At 55.0% G+C, this 19,324-nt stretch overlaps 2 protein-coding genes across 5 annotated transcripts in view; both read right to left on the reverse strand.

The window, feature by feature from the left end:
- LOC132445636 (procollagen C-endopeptidase enhancer 2-like) overlaps nucleotides 1-3,719 on the reverse strand; it is an 11,426-nt gene extending 7,707 nt beyond the window's left edge. The window contains exons 1-2 of the mRNA XM_060035724.1: nucleotides 3,568-3,719; nucleotides 382-490 (exon numbers count right to left, since the gene is read on the reverse strand). Of these exons, the coding sequence (XP_059891707.1) occupies nucleotides 382-490; nucleotides 3,568-3,653 (195 nt within the window). The 5' untranslated portion in view covers nucleotides 3,654-3,719. The remainder of the gene's footprint in view (nucleotides 1-381; nucleotides 491-3,567) is intronic.
- A 1,682-nt stretch (nucleotides 3,720-5,401) lies between these two features.
- Nucleotides 5,402-18,269, reverse strand: per1b (period circadian clock 1b). Of its 4 annotated transcripts, none has more exons than XM_060035721.1 (20): nucleotides 18,193-18,269; nucleotides 16,390-17,009; nucleotides 15,072-15,325; nucleotides 14,853-14,974; nucleotides 14,568-14,769; nucleotides 14,262-14,456; nucleotides 13,416-13,494; nucleotides 13,217-13,323; nucleotides 12,857-13,010; nucleotides 12,424-12,721; nucleotides 11,690-11,798; nucleotides 10,720-10,873; nucleotides 10,140-10,234; nucleotides 9,420-9,566; nucleotides 8,703-8,987; nucleotides 7,896-8,617; nucleotides 7,586-7,790; nucleotides 7,090-7,279; nucleotides 6,813-6,963; nucleotides 5,402-5,826 (listed from the first exon to the last, which is right to left on the reverse strand). In XM_060035721.1, the coding sequence occupies exons 2-20, from the start codon at nucleotides 16,752-16,754 to the stop codon at nucleotides 5,614-5,616; spliced, it is 4,047 nt and encodes a 1,348-aa protein (XP_059891704.1). In that variant the 5' UTR covers nucleotides 16,755-17,009; nucleotides 18,193-18,269; the 3' UTR covers nucleotides 5,402-5,613. The 4 variants fall into 4 exon arrangements, 3 of the variants coding, with proteins under 3 accessions (XP_059891704.1, XP_059891705.1, XP_059891706.1); XM_060035722.1 differs by lacking the exon at nucleotides 18,193-18,269 and having other exon boundaries at nucleotides 7,586-7,619; nucleotides 7,662-7,790; XR_009522668.1 differs by lacking the exon at nucleotides 18,193-18,269 and having other exon boundaries at nucleotides 5,444-5,474; nucleotides 5,505-5,826.
- Nucleotides 18,270-19,324: the final 1,055 nt, after the last annotated feature.

The following is a 19,324-nucleotide window of genomic DNA, read 5'->3' on the forward strand; positions in this document are numbered from 1 at the left end:
ACACACACACTCTCAGACAAGCAGCCCACCGTCACCTTGAGACACCTCGCTGAGCAGAGGGACGGGCATCACACCCAGAACCTTTGGGTTGTGATACCATCACCCCTTTCTAAAGGCGCTGAAGGGAAGATTTAGGATCTTTGTAGTCTGGTATTCATTTGTTTGAAAGGCATCACCATCCGTCTGCTATTGGTGAGTAAAACACACAAAATCTGAGAGAAAGTGGAGACAATAGAGATAATAGACACGCCCAACTCAGTCCTGACCAACAGGGCATGTCTGATGCCCAACCTGATTCCTGATTCAATCTTGGAGGTTGTGGGGTTTCTCTCTGTTTGCCGGGTTAGGATTAGGGTTAGGGGGGGGGGGGGGCAGACTCACGGTGATGTACCAGGTGCATTTACTGTTGGGCTGGTATTGGTTGGGGAAGCCCTCACTCGCTACGAAGCCTGAGTCCGTCACCAGGTGACCCCCACATTGGAAGACCGGCCTGGAGGGAGGGAGGGGGAGGGGGGTGGGAGGGAGAGAGGGAGGGGAGAGAGGGAGGGAGGGAGGGAGAGAGGGAGGGGAGAGGGAGGGAGGGAGGGAGGAAGACAGTGAGGAGGGAGGGATCCATGGGAGGGTAAGGAAGGAAAGAAGGAAGGAAGGGGAGCGGAAAGGGTCAATATGTAGGGCTGAGAGCAAACCTGATATTGATTTATATATAACATACAAACATCATTTTTATTAAACACACATGAATGTGTGTGCATTCTTCTTCAACAGTACTATCGGTAGGAACTGTTGGGAGCAGAGGTCCCTTCCTACTCTGTGGACTCACACACACACACACACACACACACACACACACACACACACACACACACACACACACACACACACACACACACACACACACACACACACACACACACACACACAATGGCCTCCAAGCTGACTTCAAAGGGTTTCAGACGCATCACTTTTGAGTCTGTAAATTTTTAAATCAGTGTGGTTTAAACCACTAGTCTACCACACCCACTTGTCAATAAGTCCTGCTGGCTAACATCAGGCTAACACTTTTAGCCCGGAATACATTATACATTCTAAGATTAGAAGGGATCGTACCCCCGGAGGAGGAGGAGACATGGAGGAGGAAGGGATTGGACCCCCGGAGGAGGAGACATGGAGGAGGAAGGGATTGGACCCCCGGAGGAGGAGACATGGAGGAGAAAGGGATTGGACCCCCGGAGGAGGAGGAGACATGGAGGAGGAAGGGATTGGACCCCCGGAGGAGGAGGAGACATGGAGGAGGAAGGGATTGGACCCCCGGAGGAGGAGGAGACATGGAGGAGGAGACATGGAGCAGGAAGGGATTGGACCCCCGGAGCTGAGCTGCCGCCGACAGTCCGGCAGCTCAGCTCCCGGAGTTCAATCCCTCTCTCCTCCATGTCGCGGTTCAATATGGACTTCAGGGAGTCAAGGCCAAAGTTCCTTCCCCCCAATTCTTCTCAACCATGGCCGAGATATCCCCCACTAGAGTCTTTACTTGTGGAAGTGCCAGAGACGTCAGACGCAGTCTTTATGATTCATAATATTATCCGAGGCGCACATAGCTTTTGGCCCTGATATTAGATATATTATATCGATAGAATAGAATAGACTTTATTTGTCATTGTGCATTGGATACACAACGAAATTTGTTTGTGCAACCACTAACAAAAGTGCAGTTGTGCTGGGTGGAGGGTAGGAGTGTAGTGTGATTATTAAGTTCTGTGATGGCCCTGAGGATGAAACTGTTCTGCAGTCTGGAGGTGCGGGCTGTAGTGGCCCGGTAGCGCCTGCCAGAGGGTAGCAGGGTGAAGAGATGGTTTGCGGGGTGAGTCTCATCCTTTAAAATGCCACATGCTCGGCGGAGGCAGCGCGTCCTAAAGATGTCATCCAGGGGAGGCAGTGGAAGTCCAACTATTCTCTCAGCAGACCTTATGACCCGACTGAGGGATTTCCTGTCCTTTTCTGTGCAGTTGACGTACCATGCAGTGATACAGTAAGTGATCACACTTTCAATGCAGCAGTGGTAAAAAGTCTTAAGCAGCTCGGGAGACAGGTTGTTTTTCCTCAATATTCTCAGGAAGTAGAGCCGCTGTTGTGCTTTCCTTACTGTGGCAGTTGTGTTCATCACCCATTTCAGGTCCTCTGAGAGCATAACCCCCAGGAACTTAAAGCAGGAGGTCCTCTCTACTTCCTCACCATTGATGATGAGGGGTTGGGGGTTCGCCTTTTGCCGCCTGAAGTCGACTATGATTTATTTTGTCTTTATAAAGGTATATAAGATACCTTTATATTATATATTATTATTATTATTATATTATATTATGTTATATAGATATAGAGCTCCAGGAGTCCGCACATGGCAACAATCCCTTCTCCTCCATGCTGTTGTTCAGTCTGACAGCTCATTGGGCAGCAGCTCATTTGCATTAAAGCTACAGACACCAGAAGCAGTGCGTTCTGAAGGGACAGAAACATAGGGGGATAGCGGTCGGCTGCATTTTTTTTCCCTAAAAGCTATTTCCAGCAAACAGCTTCAAAAATGTTTTCTGGAACTCATATACTATGTTTACTTGTTGGGAAAACACCATAATATGTCTCCTCTAAACATCTCCACAAGATTATTTGAAATATGATTATGTCGTGTGTCCTTTTGGTCAGGGATTAATTTTGGCTAGAACTTGAAAGCTACCTGTCTAGAATTAGAAGAGTAAACCAGCCAGAAAGGCGGTTACTGCAACACCTCTGGACAGGACCACTCAGGTATCTCCCCTTTGTGGCTTCAGCCAGTGACAGCGACTGCAATGACCGGTTCTGGCCCTTCTAGAGCTTTGATTTTAGTATTGAAGTTATTCTTTAACAGTGAAGATTCTATGCAACTTCCTTCTCCACGATTTAATCTATTCAGGGTTCCTGGTGTTTTGTGGGTAACTCAAGGCAAGGCAGCTGATCTCTTGGCTGAGCTGAGCTCTAAAGACCTTGTAAGGTTTTAAAACCTCTTGTAAGGTTTTAAAACCTCTTGTAAGGTTTAAAGAGGTGTTCACTGACTACGACTTTGGCAAAAGCAGTTAACAAGCAAAGTACCATGTACCATGTTTCTGCAATGGTAGACCAGTCTACCTTTCAAACAAAGATCCAGAACAGCATTGCTAGTTGGCAAGACCGGGCAAATCTGACACAGACTACAGGAATAACTCAGTGAGAGGGCAGCACACCATCCCACAGTTTAGTCCCTTAAGACTGCTACCAAGAGAGGAAACACACCCACACACGCACGCACACACACACACACAAAACGGGTGCCACATGGGCATGTTGATTGGTCATCCCCAACACACAAAAACACACAATTTAGTACTCACACAACCGATCCATGAGAGCTATACACAGGGACAGGACCTGCTCCTCATCCTAGTGCACACACACACACACACACACACACACACACACACACACACACACACACACACACACACACACACACACACACACACACACACACACACACACACACACACACACCCCTCTATCCCCTACCTGGTGTGGTTGAGGGCACTCTGCGCACTGGTCCACCCCAGGGCGACGGTCACAAGGGCCACCAAACTGCACAGCCAGACGTCCATCTCCTCTCAGCCGACAGAGCGATAAGGACGGGGAGGAGAGAGGAGAGGGGGGAGGAGAGAGGAGAGAGGGGAGGAGAGAGGAGAGAGTGGGAGAGGCCCGGGAGGGAGAGGGATGGAAAGAGAGGGCAGGAGGTGTATATGGAGAAGGGAGGGGGGTCCCACTGAAGTTCGAGAGAACTTGAATTATTGGAATGTTGATGTTTAGATAAGACATAAATCGGCGTTGTGTACTGTACCCCGGCCAGGAGTAATGAAAGGACTAGAGTGTGGTGGTGCACACACAGCCCGGTGTGTGTGTGTGTGTGTAGGGTATGTTCAACAGGTACGTCAATATATAGGGTGTGTGTGTTTCTGGGCTTCCAGCGGGCGAACAGGCTGCTAGTGTGGCATAATGAGCACTTTCTAAAACCACATTCTCACCTCTCAGAAGGGGTCTTTGGATGGAAACGAGTTTGATGGTGAAAGCTGAATGAGCAAGACGTCTCCCCCTGCACTGTGTTCCATAGATGTAATGTTGAGGGAGAGATTATTACAGCCTCCGTTTGGACTGAGTCTGAGTGGGGAAAAGTGGCCATTTTGTTTACGGAGAATCCCAATTACCTTTTTAATCAGGACCTTTGCTCTGTAGTTTACTAGCAGCTTGGATGCAGCATGACCACTTCAATCCCAGCCATGACGTGAACTTACTCCAGCTTCAGGGTTGCATGAGGCTGGGTGTGGGCTCTGGGTCTAGATGAGGGCATTCCTGTTGGTCTTTTTCAGGCTGTGGTGGCCGCGGCCGGTCTGAGCGGCCAGGAGACTCAGAGCAGACCGCGGTTTAAGACGGCCGCCAACTCAACGCCGCAGAAAAAACCACCGGAACAGAGAATAGATTCACTACTTGAAGAGCCATGAGACTGAATCCATACAAAAAGTACAACAATTAAAGTCGTCTTTATTGACATTTGTGTAACAAATAATTTAACATAAAGTATTCAAAAACTGGCGCAGACACCACTGAACCAGCGACACCATCGCGAAGCATGAAGTAGATTATATGATCCATCAGCGCCTCAGAGAGAGAGCGAGAGAGCGAGAGAGTTCACTAAACAATAGTAAACATTGGTCCAACCAGGAGTGTGTTCTGGTCCCTCTGTACACTCAAACCCACCCCTCCTTCTAGTCCTGCAGCGGTCCCACTGCCAGCCAGAGCCGTCTCCACTCCTTTCAAAGTAAAAGTCCCCCTGCTGGTTGTTTGGTCTTGGCCGAAGGCGTGGTGGTGCACGGTTTCCACGGCAACGCTTGACGAGTGAGCAGTGGTGTCCTGTCCAGAGGACAGACCTGTCGCTGCCTCACACACAGTAGAAAAATAGACAATACGTACAAAATAGAATCCCACATTGTTCCCAAAGTGCACTCTGACCAGAGGACTACCGTCCGGCCTTGCAGTGGCTCCTCTCACTCCCCTTCTCTCTCCACAAGCCTCACAGAGGAAACACTTGGCCTTCCTTCTGACTCCACAAGAGGCCCGGGACGCCTCCACGTCCCGGTGCTGAACACCGACTTGTCCCGGGGAAACACACTCAACGTCTTTCACATCATCAAGGGGGCGTGGCTCTGGGCTGTGGGCCCCCCGAGGCCGGTCCCTGGGGGCCCCGTCTCAGACCAGCAGAGTGGGGCGGGGCCTCTGCTGCAACTCACAGCCGGGGGCGTGGCCTCCACGCTGAGAGGAACAGCAGGGGGCCTGGCCTCCACGCTGAGGAACAGGAGGGGGCGTGGCCTCCACGCTGAGGAACAGGAGGGGGCGTGGCCTCCACGCTGAGAGGAACAGGGGGGCGTGGCCTCCACGCTGAGAGGAAAAGGGGGCGTGGCCTCCATGCTGAGGAACAGGGGGGCGTGGCCTCCCCTGCAGCACCACACTCTCAGCAGCGTCCCGTGGCGCTCAGAGGAACATAAGACCTGTGTCCACCGGGGGGCCCCTTCAGTGCGTCATGGCCGCCTCGACGGCCCCCGGCCTCCCCTCCCCACCGGCCCCTGAGGTCACTTCCTGCGTCTCCGTCGTCATGTCCTGGTCGCCGCCCCGGCAGCGTTTTTGCGTCTGGCGCCCTTCGTCGTCCTCCTCCTGGGCGGGGCCCTCCTGTTGGAGCTCCGAGTCGTAGAGGGCCGGGGGGGGGGACCTGCACCCCACGCACGCCTGGGGGGGGGGGGGGGACCAGAGGTTAACACAGGGGGGGGGGCAACACAACTGAGAGAGAGAGAGAGAGAGAGAGAGAGAGAGAGAGAGAGAGAGAGAGAGAGAGAGAGAGAGAGAGAGAGAGAGAGAGAGAGAGAGAGAGAGAGAGAGAGAGAGGAGAGCGCGAGAGAGAGAGAGAGAGAGAGCGCGAGAGAGAGCGTGAGAGAGAGGGAGCGCGAGAGAGAGAGAGAGAGCGCGAGAGAGAGAGCGCGCGCGAGAGAGAGAGGGAGAGAGAGAGAGAGAGCGCGAGAGAGAGAGAGAGAGAGAGAGAGAGAGAGAGAGAGAGAGAGAGAGAGAGAGAGAGAGACAGAGACAGAGACAGAGACAGAGACAGAGAGAGGGAGACTTAGAGACAGACAGACGGTCAGACAGACAGACGGTCAGACAGACAGACAGTCAGACAGTCAGACGGTCAGACAGTCAGACAGTCAGACAGTCAGACAGACGGTCAGACAGACAGACGGTCAGACGGTCAGACGGTCAGACAGACAGTCAGACAGACAGACAGTCAGACAGTCAGACGGTCAGACAGTCAGACAGTCAGACAGTCAGACAGTCAGACAGTCAGACAGACGGTCAGACGGTCAGACAGACAGACAGACAGACGGTCAGACAGACGGTCAGACAGACAGACAGACAGACGGTCAGACAGACAGTCAGACAGACAGTCAGACAGACGGTCAGACAGACGGTCAGACGGTCAGACAGAGACAGACGGTCAGACAGACGGTCAGGCAGACAGACGGTCAGACAGACAGACGGTCAGACAGACGGTCAGACAGACAGACAGACAGACGGTCAGACAGACAGTCAGACAGACAGTCAGACAGACGGTCAGACAGACGGTCAGACGGTCAGACAGAGACAGACGGTCAGACAGACGGTCAGGCAGACAGACGGTCAGACAGACAGACGGTCAGACAGACGGTCAGGCAGACGGTGCTTACGGAGGTGTTGATGGCTCGGGGCAGCCGTCCGGTGCGTATCCAGGGGTGCACCTGGCTCAGCTCCCTCTTCTGCTCCTCGCTGAAGCGCGGCTGGCTCTTCTGCAGGGCCCTGAGCGCCTCGCGGTCCGACCGCAGCACAGCCTCCATGTCCCTGCACCACAGGAGGCCCCCTGTCACTCAGCGGTCCCCCGTCACTCAACACTCTACCACCCACAGCCCTCTAACAAGGGCGTCTGAGGGCGTAAGCCCCGGCGGCCTGGGCTGATTGGTGGCTCACCTGGAGGGCAGCTGGTAGGTCATCATGACCTTGTCGTCGGTGGTGGCCATGAGCAGCCAGATGGGGTCCTGCAGCACGCACTTGATGAACTGCTCCTCGCCGCTGCTGCTGCTCCCGGCCGGCCGCTTGCGGGCGTGGCCGTTCTCCGACGAGTCGATGCTGCCGAAGTACTTGCTGGTGTGGCTGCTCCCTGGAAAGGACAAGGGGAGGGGGAAGTGAGGCTCCCGCTGGTCAACACCATCTTGATTTCTCCGGTCTCTTTAAGGACTTTATGGACATCCACACATTGACGCACCGACAGCGTTGTCAGCCCCGCAGGGCGACAGCCAGCCCGTCGTGAGCAGTCAGGGTGAGGTGTCCTGCTCAGGGGATCGAACTAGCACCCCTCCGGTGACCAGCCGACCCGCCCCACGCCGCCCCGCGCTGCACCGAACCAGCTCCGTGCCGCGCGGGGGAACGACCACAACACCACGGCAGGACGTCCCGCTCTACTCACGGGTGCCGCTGGTCCCTGAGGAGCTGTGGCCCCGGGAGCCGGAGCCGGAGCCGGAGCCGGAGCCGGAGCCGGAGCCGGAGCCGGAGCCGGAGCGCGACCCCGAGGAGCCCGAGGCCGAGCCGCTGCCCGAGCGGGAGTCCTCCTGCAGCAGCAGGTCCAGCAGCTGGCTGGAGGTGGACATGTTGTCCTGGTCGTCGGTCTGGCCCTGGGAGGAGGACCCCACAGCCCCGTTAGACCACAATATTCATACCCTGCCTTAGGCCGACCACGGGCCGAGAAACCACAGGAACACAGGGCCGTTTCAACTCACGCTTTCCGTCTCTTTGGACTCGTCAGAGCGTCTCTCATTGGCTGAGCTCTGCCCCGGGGCCCCGCCCCCCTGCACAGAGGAGGGTGCGGCCTGCTGCTGCTGGGAGGCGGCCATCGCCGCGGCGACCTCAAGCCGGTTGCTAGGAGACTCCTCCAGCTGCAGCAGGTTGAGCGGCGAGGAGCAGCGCGACTGGAACAGCGGCGACTCTGGGCCCTCGTGGTCCACCGGGGAGGGCGGCGGGCTGCTGCGGGACGGGGCCCGGGGCCCCAGTAGGGGCAGGGGCAGGGGGAGGGGGAGGGGGAGGGGCAGGGGCAGGGGCAGGGGGAGGGGCATGGAGGCGGCGTGGTGGTAGGGGTTGAAGCTGGGGTTGTAGAAGTGTCCCGGGTTGGCCACGGCGGGGCCCGGGGCCATCTGGGGGAACAGGTAGTTGGGCAGGACCAGGGCCACCATGGGGGGCACCATCTGGGCCTGGGGGGCCACGGGCTGGGGCGGGTACAGGGGGTAGAGGGGCAGCATGCCGGGAGGGAAGGGCCCCACCGGGAGGCTGGCCTGGGAGCCCGCAGAGGGGGGCCAGGAGGAGGCGTTGGCGGGGGGGGGCTGCAGGCAGACCCCCGGGTTCACCGAGCTGAGGTGGTCCTCCTGCTGCCTGAGGCGCTTGCCCCCCCGGCCGCGGCGGTGGCCCCCGCTGCCGTCGGCGAGGTGGTCCCGGGAACAGCGGAGCCCTGCAGGGAGAGGGAGGGGGAGGGGTTAAGGTGAGGCCGTCACCCCTAGGGCTGGGGGAGCTTGTGTGTGTGTGTGTGTGCGTACCTCGGGACAGCGCGGCGGGGTGGCAGTGCACGCTGGACGAGGCGGTGGGGTCCAACACCCTCAGCTTGCTGAGGTCCTTGAAGCGGTGGAGGAAGGCCGTCTCCTCCTGCTGCGTGTGCAGCGACAGGACCTCCCGGGTCAGGCCCGCGCGGCCCGACCCGGCCCGCCGCCCGGCCCACTCCACCGGGGCCCACGCCGGGGGAGGGGGGGTCATAGAGGCGGCAGTCAAGGTCGATGTGGGAGGAGCCAGTGTGGCAGGGGGAGGGGCCTCCTCCATGACGATATCTAGAGACGAGATGGAGAGAGAGAGAGAGAGAGAGAGAGAGAGAGAGAGAGAGAGAGAGAGAGAGAGAGAGAGAGAGAGAGAGACAGAGACAGAGACAGAGAGAGAGAGAGAGAGAGTAAGAGAGACAGAGACAGAGAGAGAGTAAGAGAGAGAGACACAGAGAGAGAGAGAGAGAGAGAGAGAGAGAGAGGGAGAGGGAGAGTGAGAACAAGCCACAGGCCGGTGTTTTGAGGGTCTCGACATGTTAGCTTTGACGTGCTAGCAGTACACACACAGACACAGAGAGACATTTTGACAGAGCCTCTTTTGGATAAAGTGTTGTCAAAGCAAGAACTAAATAAAAAAGGTGGACAGCGACAACGGCTCGGACCCCGGCAGCATTCCCCCAGTGACCCCCCCCGGACCCAGGACGCCATGGTAACCATGCCCACCTGACTCCGGCGGCTTCTTGTCTCCTACGTGGACGATGGTGCTGCTGAAGCTACACTGGGACGTAACCGAGGCAACGCTCTGGGCCTTGCTGGCCGAGGCCAGAGGAGGGAGAGGGGAGGGCGCCCCCAGCAGGCCCACTGAGGCACCTACAGGGAGATACACTCTCTTTAACACGGGCTCTGAGCGGAGGAAGCTGCTCTCACTGTGTGGAGGACAGGCCCACAGAGGCACGCCAACAATGGTTCATGACAAATGATATCCCATGTTATCAAAACATTATGGTATGGAATAAAAATACAGATAAATGAAACATGCAGATATGTGGATACTATAAGGACACTGTTTGAGCATTGGGAATAAATGGGTGTTTACATGGTTTGAGATGTGATGTTCTCTTCATTAACCCCACCCGGCCCCTGTTCTCAGTGCAGCCATACCCTCTGTTGACAACGTGTGTTATCTTACCCTCTGTGTCTGAAGGACACATATTCTGTGGACTCTAGTTCAATGACTGAACCCCTATCTGATAGCTGCAGTGAAAAATAAGGTTTTCCGAACAGAAAACTTGATTGATTCTGAGTGAGTGAGTGAGTGAGTGAGTGAGTGAGTGAGTGAGTGAGTGAGTGAGTGAGTGAGTGAGTGAGTGAGTGAGTGAGTGAGTGAGTGAGTGAGTGAGTGAGTGAGTGAGTGAGTGACCACACAGATTGAGGGAGGCGTACATTTGACGTCATGGGGTTGGTCCTCATCAGAGGCGGAGGAAGAGGAGCCAGACTTCCTCTTCAAGGTGTTGGGAATGTTGCAGCTTTCCAGATACCTGGTCGGGACCAAGGTCAAAGGTCAGAGGTCAAAGTCAGTCAGACAATGTGACAATAACAACAGGCACAAACATTAGATTCTCTTGATTTAAAGAGGCGGTGCACCAGAAAAAAAAAAAGAAAGCAAACTAATGCAAACCTGGCTAGCTAGCAAATCAATAGCTAGCACAAACCTAGCTGCTGACTAACTTGCTAAGCAGCCAACCGGTGGCTAGCATATTTTCCGGTGGTACGGAATTGACTTCATTCAAAGTCGACTCAAGATTTCCCAAGTTCCGGTAAGCCGACTACTACGGCTAGTCATAGTAGAAAACAGATTAGGAGACACAAGACGACAACCACACACACACACACACACACACACACACACACACACACACACACACACACACACACACACACACACACACACACACACACACACACACACACACACACACACACACACACACACACACACACACACACACACACACACACACACCTTATGATGCTGTCCAGGCAGTTGATCTGCTGGTAGGAGTAGGCGGTGGGCGACTCTTTGGGCGTTAGTGTGGGCACCAGGGCTCTGCTGGGCAGGTGTGAGCCGGACGCAGCGACCGAGTGGCCACTGAGCGCTCTGAAGCTGCTGAGTGCGCCTGGAGGAACAACGAAGGAGCACCCAGAGAGAAACACAAGAGGAGGACCCCAGTTAGTGGCCGTATGGGCGTGTCCGTGCCCTGTGTAGGGAATCAGGCTTAACACCGTACAACAACTAAATACACACTTGATATATTAGCATTTGTTTATTTTAGGTACTGGCGTAAGTAACCGCGTACACCAATAAGTAAAATAACCTCTGTATCATTTGTATCACAATTAGTGATGATTTTACTCTTAAGTCTTTACACATGCAACCGCAAAATTCTACATTGTTCTATGTAAAACGTGAAATCTGTTTCTCATAGCTTGCTCACAGGCTTGTCTGCACATAAAGATAATCAGGGTATGTCCGGTGGGTGTGTCGTTACATGGTACTGCACCTAGCTAACGGCTAGCTTCATCTCTGCAGCTGGGCTTTGGCTAACTAGCTAGCTTGTGTGGTCTTACCTGTATTAGCCAACCCCAGGACTGCTTGTCTACCACAATAGTTAGGACTGAACTGGACTGGGGAGGAAGTAAAGGCAGGTTTTCTAAGATGGGGTGGACGGTTCAGGTCAGGTCAGTCAAATCAGCTTTTAGTGGCAACTTTAAAGAATTGCAAACAGCTTCAAATGAATCATGAAAGAAAAGGAGAGAATCCATCTGGATGAGGTAGCACAGAGATAAGACTATGAATCAGTAATAAAGAACTAATGAATGAACACTTTGAGGACGTCAACCAATGAGAAATAGCATTTCAAACCCACAAAGCAAAGCTCTAGACTCTAACAGGCTGGTTGGCATAGCGACGGCCGTCCACCGTTCGCTTGTACCTGCGCTGGCGGGCTTCCTGGCGGCCGGGCGGTGGCGCGACTCGATAAACACCTGCTGCCCGCTGCTCTTCACCTGGTGCACGTCCTTGCACATCTGCTGGAAGGTCATCTGCAACACACACCACGAGGTCAGGGGCTGGGCCGTCGGACGCACACCGTGAGGGCCCTTTGGGGGCCCTATGAGAGCCCTATTAGGGCCCCATGAGAGCCCTATTATTAGGGCCCCATGAGAGCCCTATAAGGGCCCAATGAGAGCCCTATTAGGGCCCCATGAGAGCCCTATTGGGGCCCCATGAGAGCCCTATTGGGGCCCCATGAGAGCCCTATTGGGGTCCCATGAGAGCCCTATTGGGGTCCCATGAGAGCCCTATTAGGGCCCCATGAGAGCCCCATTAGGGCCCCATGAGAGCCCCATTAGAGCCCTATTAGGGCCCCATGAGAGCCCTATTAGGGCCCCATGAGAGCCCCATTAGAGCCCTATTAGGGGCCCATGAGAGCCCTATTAGGGCCCCATGAGAGCCCTTTGAGGGCATTTTGAGGGCCCCATGAGAGCCCTTTGAGGGCCCTTTGAGGGCCCCATGAGAGCCCTTTGAGGGCCCCATGAGAGCCCTTTGAGGGCCCCATGAGGGCCCCATGAGAGCCCTTTGAGGACCCCATGAGAGCCCTTTGAGGGCTCCATGAGGGCCCCATGAGAGCCCTTTTGGGTGGATTGAGACGGCGGCGGCCAGACGTACGGGCTTGTGTGTGGCGGCGGCGGCGGCGGCGAGCGCCGTGGCGACAGCCAGGGCGGTGGCGGCGGCCACGCCCTCCTGCGCCGGGGGGCCGTTGCTGTCGCTGGAGGAGGAGGCCGGGGCCCGCGGGGGCTGCGAGCGGCGGGAGGCCTGGGACGCGCTGGAGCCCCGGGACCCCCCGCCGTGCACGGGCCGCCCCAGCAGCCGGTGGATCTGCTCGCTCAGCGGCGCCATGTCGGGCGTGGCGCCGCGGCCCTCACAGCCGCGCAGCACGGTGAACACGTCCTCGTTGAGCGGGCTCCTGGGGGCCGGGGGTCACAGCGGTTAAAGACCCCAACTCAAACGGACAGTGTACCTGAATACATAAAGCTCGCCGTAGCTGCTGTCGGCCAATCGGCTCTCCCTGAGCTCAAAGCGTGCGCGCGCCAGGACTCACGTGCGCACTTTGTGGCGGCCCACGATGAAGGCCACCTTGCGGCTCCAGGGGTTGACGAAGGACGACCAGCTGGTGTCCAGGGTCAGGTACTCGCCGCTGCGGGCGCACATCCTCAGGGGGGCGTGGTCGAAGGGCTGCCCGGCACACTGCAGGACTGGAGGAGAGAGCACACGGCCAGGGGGTTAGAGCACAGCCCCGCCCCACCGCAGGAGGGGACGCTGTAAGGCAAGAGGACCGAGGTCAGGAGGTTGCCACGGGGAAAAGGGGAAAACAAACACTGTTTTTTTGTGTCACACAAAAGCGTACATAATCGATCTAAACAGATGTATCAGAGAGGGCGAGAGAGGCAGAGGGGCTCACTCTTCTTGTGGATGGCCACCAGGATGGGTCGGTCCTCAGGGTGGATGTAGAGGAGGATTGGGGTCCCCACAAGGTCCTGGGGGAGGTATCCTAGCAACGGCACCGCCCTGCAGACACACACACACACGGTTACACACCGAGCTCTGGCGGCTGCGGGCACAGCGGCAGAGGAATGCCTTCTGAAGGTCTGGGCGCTGACCTGTCGTCCACCTCTTGGAAGAGGCACCCCGGCGTGTGGCTGGTGGTGAAGACCCGCTTGTCCGTCGGGATGCGAGGGGCTGTGGGGGGGAGGGGGGGGCGTTTAGAGGACGGCTGCTGCAGCTGGTGATGAACACTGTGTGTGCAGTAGAGCCCGACCGATATATCGGCAGGCCGATATTATCGGCCGATATTAGGCATTTTTCAAACTATTCGGTATCGGCATTTATAATGGCCGATAAATGAATATAAAAAAAGTTTGTCCACCAGAGGGCGCTCTAAGCCCCAAACCCGCTGATTCAGCCAGAGTTAGGCAGAGTGAATGACTAAGATCGACGGAGATCATCGGCGTTGTTCATGTGTGTTCATGGTAAGTTGGCAACAATCACGAGACATACATTGCTTGAATAACAATTAAAAGAACATCCCCATCAATTCTCTAAAGTCGATAAGCATGACTTAATTCATGACTACCATGTCCAGTTTTGCTGTTGTTACGTTTTAGCTGAGAGTGAAAAGGATTTAAAGGATAACTACAAATAACCAATGTTAGGGAAATCTGTTTGTTTTGTTGCGCGTTTCTGGATTTAAAAAAAAATATATATCACCGATATATCGGCATATCAGATTTTTAAATCACAAAATATTCGTATCGGTATCGGCCTTAAAAATCCTATATCGGTCGGGCTCTAGTGTGCCGTCGCTCATTAGGGATCACTGCCTTTTAGTTTAGGGTTCTTGTTTCTTCAAACAAAAGAGGGAAAACATTTGTCCACAGTGATGCGTATAATGTAGTGATATTTAGTCGATGCATCAGTGTCCCCCATGGCGGAGCCTCCCTATGTACCTTCGTATCCCGAGTGCACACGCTCGGCCAGCAGCAGGCAGCAGGGCTGGGGCGCCGCGTCCTCCGAGGGCCGCAGGGTCAGCTGGTACGGCGAGAGGCGGAACGGGGCGTAGCGCAGCGGGCCGCCGCCCACCCGCGGCACGCCGACGCGGCAGAACATGGACTTCTCCTGGGCGGCGTCGGGCGGCGCCAACTCTGGGGGGGGGACGCGGGGTTCAGGACAGTGTTTGAGCACGGATCCACCTGCGGCGGACCGGCTCACAGGCCCATTCATTCAGCTGAAGGAACCGCGCTCGCTCCACTCACCAGAGGCCGTGCAGGACGCCATGGGGGGCAGGCGGCAGGGCGCCGTGTGGCTGTAGAAGGTGCTGACGTCCTGCGGGGCCAGGAGCTCGGAGAACACCGTGCCCTGGAGGTCCTCGGGCGTGCAGCGGAGCAGCGAGGAGCCCTGGGGCGAGACGTACACCACCTTGCCCGTCAGGAAGGACACGGCCATGGAGAAGGTGTCCTGTGGGGACGGGAGGGCCGGCGTTAGCCCCCGCCGGCTGAAGGGGTAGGGGGAGGGGGACGGGAGCGGACTGAGCGTCTCACCGTGTTCCTCAGGGTGTACTCCGAGGTGATGGTGTCCAGCTCCTCGGCGGTGAAGGAGGACAGGTCCAGGCTGCAGCCGTGGCCCTCCTCCACGCTCCACTGGTGGTAGTACTCCTGGTTGGCTGGGGAAGCGAGCACACGCCCGGGGGTTAGAGGCCGAGGCGTACCGAGCACACGACCAGGCGGGCGGCCCCGAGCGCCACGGACGTGTCTCCTTACCTCGGACTTGTTTGACGCAGTTGAGGGCGTACTTGAGGGCGTCCAGGGTGCTGGCGTGGCCCTTGGTCTTGCGCTCCACGGGCAGCCGGATCTTGAGCTCCTTCAGGGCCTTCATGAGCTCCTTCTGGGTGCGCAGCCGCGCCGACTGGTCGCTGCTGCAGCCCGACGTGGAGGGCGGGTCCTGCTCCGAGCTGGTGGAGAGCAGGCTGTAGGCCAGAGAGCCGCCGGGCGGGGACAGGCTCTGGGAGGTGGTGCTGGGGGGGGCGAGGAGGGAGGAGCGGGAAGAGAGAGGGGGAGACGACTTTAAAGATTGGATTGACAAAGTACACTTTGGTAAATATCTAACCATGGACTCGCTAGTCACTCTGAACGGCATGAGCTGGCGGCAAGCTAGCCAAGAGTTTGAGGTGACTATTCAAAGAACGTCCTCATTCTCTTCATCCTCTCCCCAGATGATTGTCCATGCGTGCAGGCTGTCTATTGGACAACACTAGGACTCCATCGCGGCGGTATTGCCCCTCCTATCATCGCCCGGAGCTGCGCTGAATCACAGCCAGGTTCTCCATTGTTCCGTGTCGTCAGGAGGTTATGTCATAATCGGCCAACAGACCCCTACAACCCTCTCAGGAGCCCCACTCCCCTCCAGGGTTCCCTGGCGGTCGACGTCAGTGAGACAGCACACGTGGCCAGCCCCCTGATGGCCGTGGCTGTTATGTACCGCGGTCTTCATACGTGTTCCCCTCACCCTCCGGCCCACCGCTGGGCTCAGGGTTCCTCACAGCGCCCTCGTGTGGACACAACATCGTACGCTACAACGCCATACAGTGGGAAGGTTAACTTTCTTGCAATGTACCTGAAACTACAACGCAAACATCCGTTCAGCCAAAGGAACGGGTCAGATAATATACACACCCATTATTTTTCCTCATTTCTCTGCCTTTTCTTTAATTGTTGAATTAGTATTATCTGTTGGTATACTGTAGTGCAGCTGAGGCCACATCGTCCCTGGTTACACACCAGAAGTGCTGAAGCAAACATCCCAAACACATTACTGGGGCCAAGATGTACACGGTGAATTAATGCCGACCGAGCCGTCACATCGTGACGTCATATCACGTGGTGTGATCCAATATTTCACAATAAGAGCATGTGACATTTCACAGTAAGAGCATGTGACATTTCACAGTAAGAGCATGAGACATTTCACAATAAGAGCATGAGACATTTCACAATAAGAGCATGTGACATTTCACAGTAAGAGCATGAGACATTTCACAGTAAGAGCATGAGACATTTCACAGTAAGAGCCCCCCCTCACCTCTTGCTGCTCTCGGTCAGCCTCATGCCAGAGTCCTTCCCATTGGACGAGTTGTGGGAGCTCCGGGTGGACTGCCGGCCCTGCGAGCTGTTCTCCCGCTCCCCCGAGTCGTTGCCGCTCGACGTGCCGTCGTTGTCGTCGGAGGTGGGGGGGCCCCTCCGGTCGCTGGAGCCCCCGGGGGGGGAGGAGCCCCGGGGGGGGGAGGAGCCTCCCTCGGCCCCTGCCTCCTGGATGCTGACCGAGCCGCCCAGGGGCCCCGGGCCGCCCGAGGCTTCCTCCTGCTCGCCCGCCTCCTTCTTGGGGGCCCTGGTGCCGCGGCCCCTGGTGCTGAGGCCGGGGCCCGCTACGGAGCGGTCGTAGCTCATGCTGGCGTGGGACGAGGCCCTGACAGCTCGGGGGGGGGGGGGGGGGGGTGAGGTCAGGGAGGTCGAGGGAGCTCTGAAGAACGATACTTTAAGTGAGGTGAGGTTTAAGTGGCACAGCTAGGGCTGCATGTGGGCTTCATGGTGTGGTGTCAGCTGGTAGAACCAAGCAGCGAAGGGCCTGGAGTCTCTTCAACACGTGGGTCCAGAGAAGCCTTCTCCTCACCTCTGGGGGGGCGTGGGACTGCAGAACAGCGCCTGGAGAGGAGGAGTCAAGAGTCAAGATGTGTGGAGAGATGTCCTGAACAGGTAAACAGTTACGGGTATAGACGTCATGGTTCAATCTTCCCGCGTCAGCTCCGACCCAGATAGGGATATTGGCTCACTGGCGCCGGGCCCATTAGTGTGCAGATTACTTTGTACCATGACTGTACAGCGGGAGGCGGGGTGTAAATCAGGCCACAACCTAAGCAAGTAAGAAATCCCACCGACTTCAACCCCATTAATCCATTAAGCCCTGCCAGAAGGCAAGACATGGCTCTGTGACTGGTCCAAACTCTCCTTTGTCTCGCCCCATGGATTAGATAAGGTTATTGTTTAGATTATGTTAGCGTTGACATTGGTTTACCTAAGTGATTTTTTTTGGACAAGGTTGCGACAGCTGCTTCCAAACCTATGACACTATTTTGATTAAAAGAAGTCACAACCATATCCCCAAATGAGAAAATGTTTCCTCTATAAACTCACAAAGTCAAACCATACCGTAAGATACATCTTCAAGTTTTATACCAAATTAATACAATGGTCAATGTTATAAAATAAATAAAGTTGTTGGTCAAGTTGGTAATTACACAGTTAATATAATAATCTCTGTGCTGGCTCCCTGCCTTGTTCAAGAGCAAAGGTTGCAGATTGGACCAAAACAATGATTACAGCTGGCACAGTGAGCACCAAGCACCTAGAAAAACAACCAGGCACTAGATGGCATGTTAACCTATTTCAGATGAACTCACTTGTCCACACACTGTTAAGACTGGATGGTTCACATGGGGAATGATCACGGTGGACATTGGGGAACAGTACTAGAAGCATGACATAGAGCATCAGAGACTAAGCATGCAATCATCTTGGATACATTAATCGAATGTACCCAAGTCGTCTAATGAACAGTTATCTTCAGCCCACAGAAGATAAACAGTCCGTATGGATCAGTGAACATACACAGGGTAAGTTCCCAGCGTCGGTTCTCCGTGTGACAGAGTTCCAGTAAACGATGGCCAATTCACAGCCTGGGCAGCAGTAATAGCAAGATTGGCAGTGCCCATGTCACAATACGAACGATATATTTACCGACAGATGTCGCGATATGAACATTGACAGGCGGCACAGAATATCGGGGTTCTCCAAACCACGAAAAGGTATAGAATAAAGGAAGACATACCAAGGAGGTGTGCATGTGATGGGTTGATTACCGCAGCAACAGGGATATGTGTCCAGACAGGTTAGGAGGTGTTTATAATAATAATAATAATAGATTCAATTTATATAGTGCTTTTCACACACTAAAAGCGCTTGATATATTATATTATTATATTATAGATAAATAATAAACCCCCTCACTTTTTTGCAGGGATTTCCACTTTCTAAACTGCGAATCCTTCTTGTCAAAAGTGTCGGTGCGGCGTCAGTAAACCGTGTCCGTGTAGGCTGTGATGTTGTGCTCCCAGTCTACCGCCTCATCTCAACACACCTGACCTGTGCTACGTCCTGCAGCACGTGTCCGCCGCCGTGCGCCCCGCGAGCTTCCCCCGTTGCTCATTGGACGACACGCTAGCCTCTCTGAGCAAATGAGAATCCACTGCGGCCCCGATTGGCCAGCTCGGACACGCGGCACACACTGCTCCAAACCCCGCTGCTCCCTGTTCACTACTCCCCATACCACCTTTACTCAAGCGCGACGCATTTAACTATAGTACTTGTTTCTTGTTTTTACAATGTGTGAGATACTGCGCGGAGTGGATGTTATTGACAACCACAGTAACTTAAACTAAATTGGTAATATCAGAAGGATGGCCAGAGACCAACGTGTTCCCCCTCGGGCTCCGGGTGTCTCATCAGGCTATTTCAACTAGTCTGCTTCTTACGTGTGATAGCAAATTACTCATTATCTCAACAACATCAAGGCCTGTCATCGAAACGGGCGCATGCCTTAACGAAAATATAAAAACTCCTTCATTCATATACTTTATTATTTTTCTGCAAAAAAAGTGCAACAAAGTGCACTGCATGTTGCCACCCTAAATTAGTTGAGTACCAGAAGGCATGAAACCATAGACTGCAGAAAGCTCATGCAGACCATGTGAACTCAAAACTCATTTTAGACCGGAGATGCACTGGACCATTTAATAGTCTTATGAACAAAGACAAGTCAAAAGATGTCCTGCCAACCTTACTGCAAAAGCCAGTGATCACGACACAGGATAGGTAAAGGATGTCACGCTTCAATGTCTGCAGTCTGCACACAAGCATCAGATGAGCAGAACCTTCAGAGTCTGAATCCACAGCATCTGGTG

The sequence above is a fragment of the Gadus macrocephalus genome, chromosome 17, assembly GCF_031168955.1.
Source record: "Gadus macrocephalus chromosome 17, ASM3116895v1".
Taxonomy (NCBI): Eukaryota; Metazoa; Chordata; class Actinopteri; order Gadiformes; family Gadidae; genus Gadus; species Gadus macrocephalus.

What these genes read in the sequence shown, in the direction of transcription:
- per1b (XM_060035721.1), bottom strand. Translation starts at nt 16,754, where the DNA reads ATGAGCTACGACCGCTCCGTAGCGGGCCCCGGCCTCAGCACCAGGGGC. An exon ending in CTGCGTCAAACAAGTCCGAG is followed by an intron (nt 14,975 to 15,071) that starts GTAAGGAGACAC and finishes TCGCTTCCCCAG; the next exon opens with CCAACCAGGAGTACTACCAC. An exon ending in ACCTACCAGCTGCCCTCCAG is followed by an intron (nt 6,964 to 7,089) that starts GTGAGCCACCAA and finishes CCTGTGGTGCAG; the next exon opens with GGACATGGAGGCTGTGCTGC.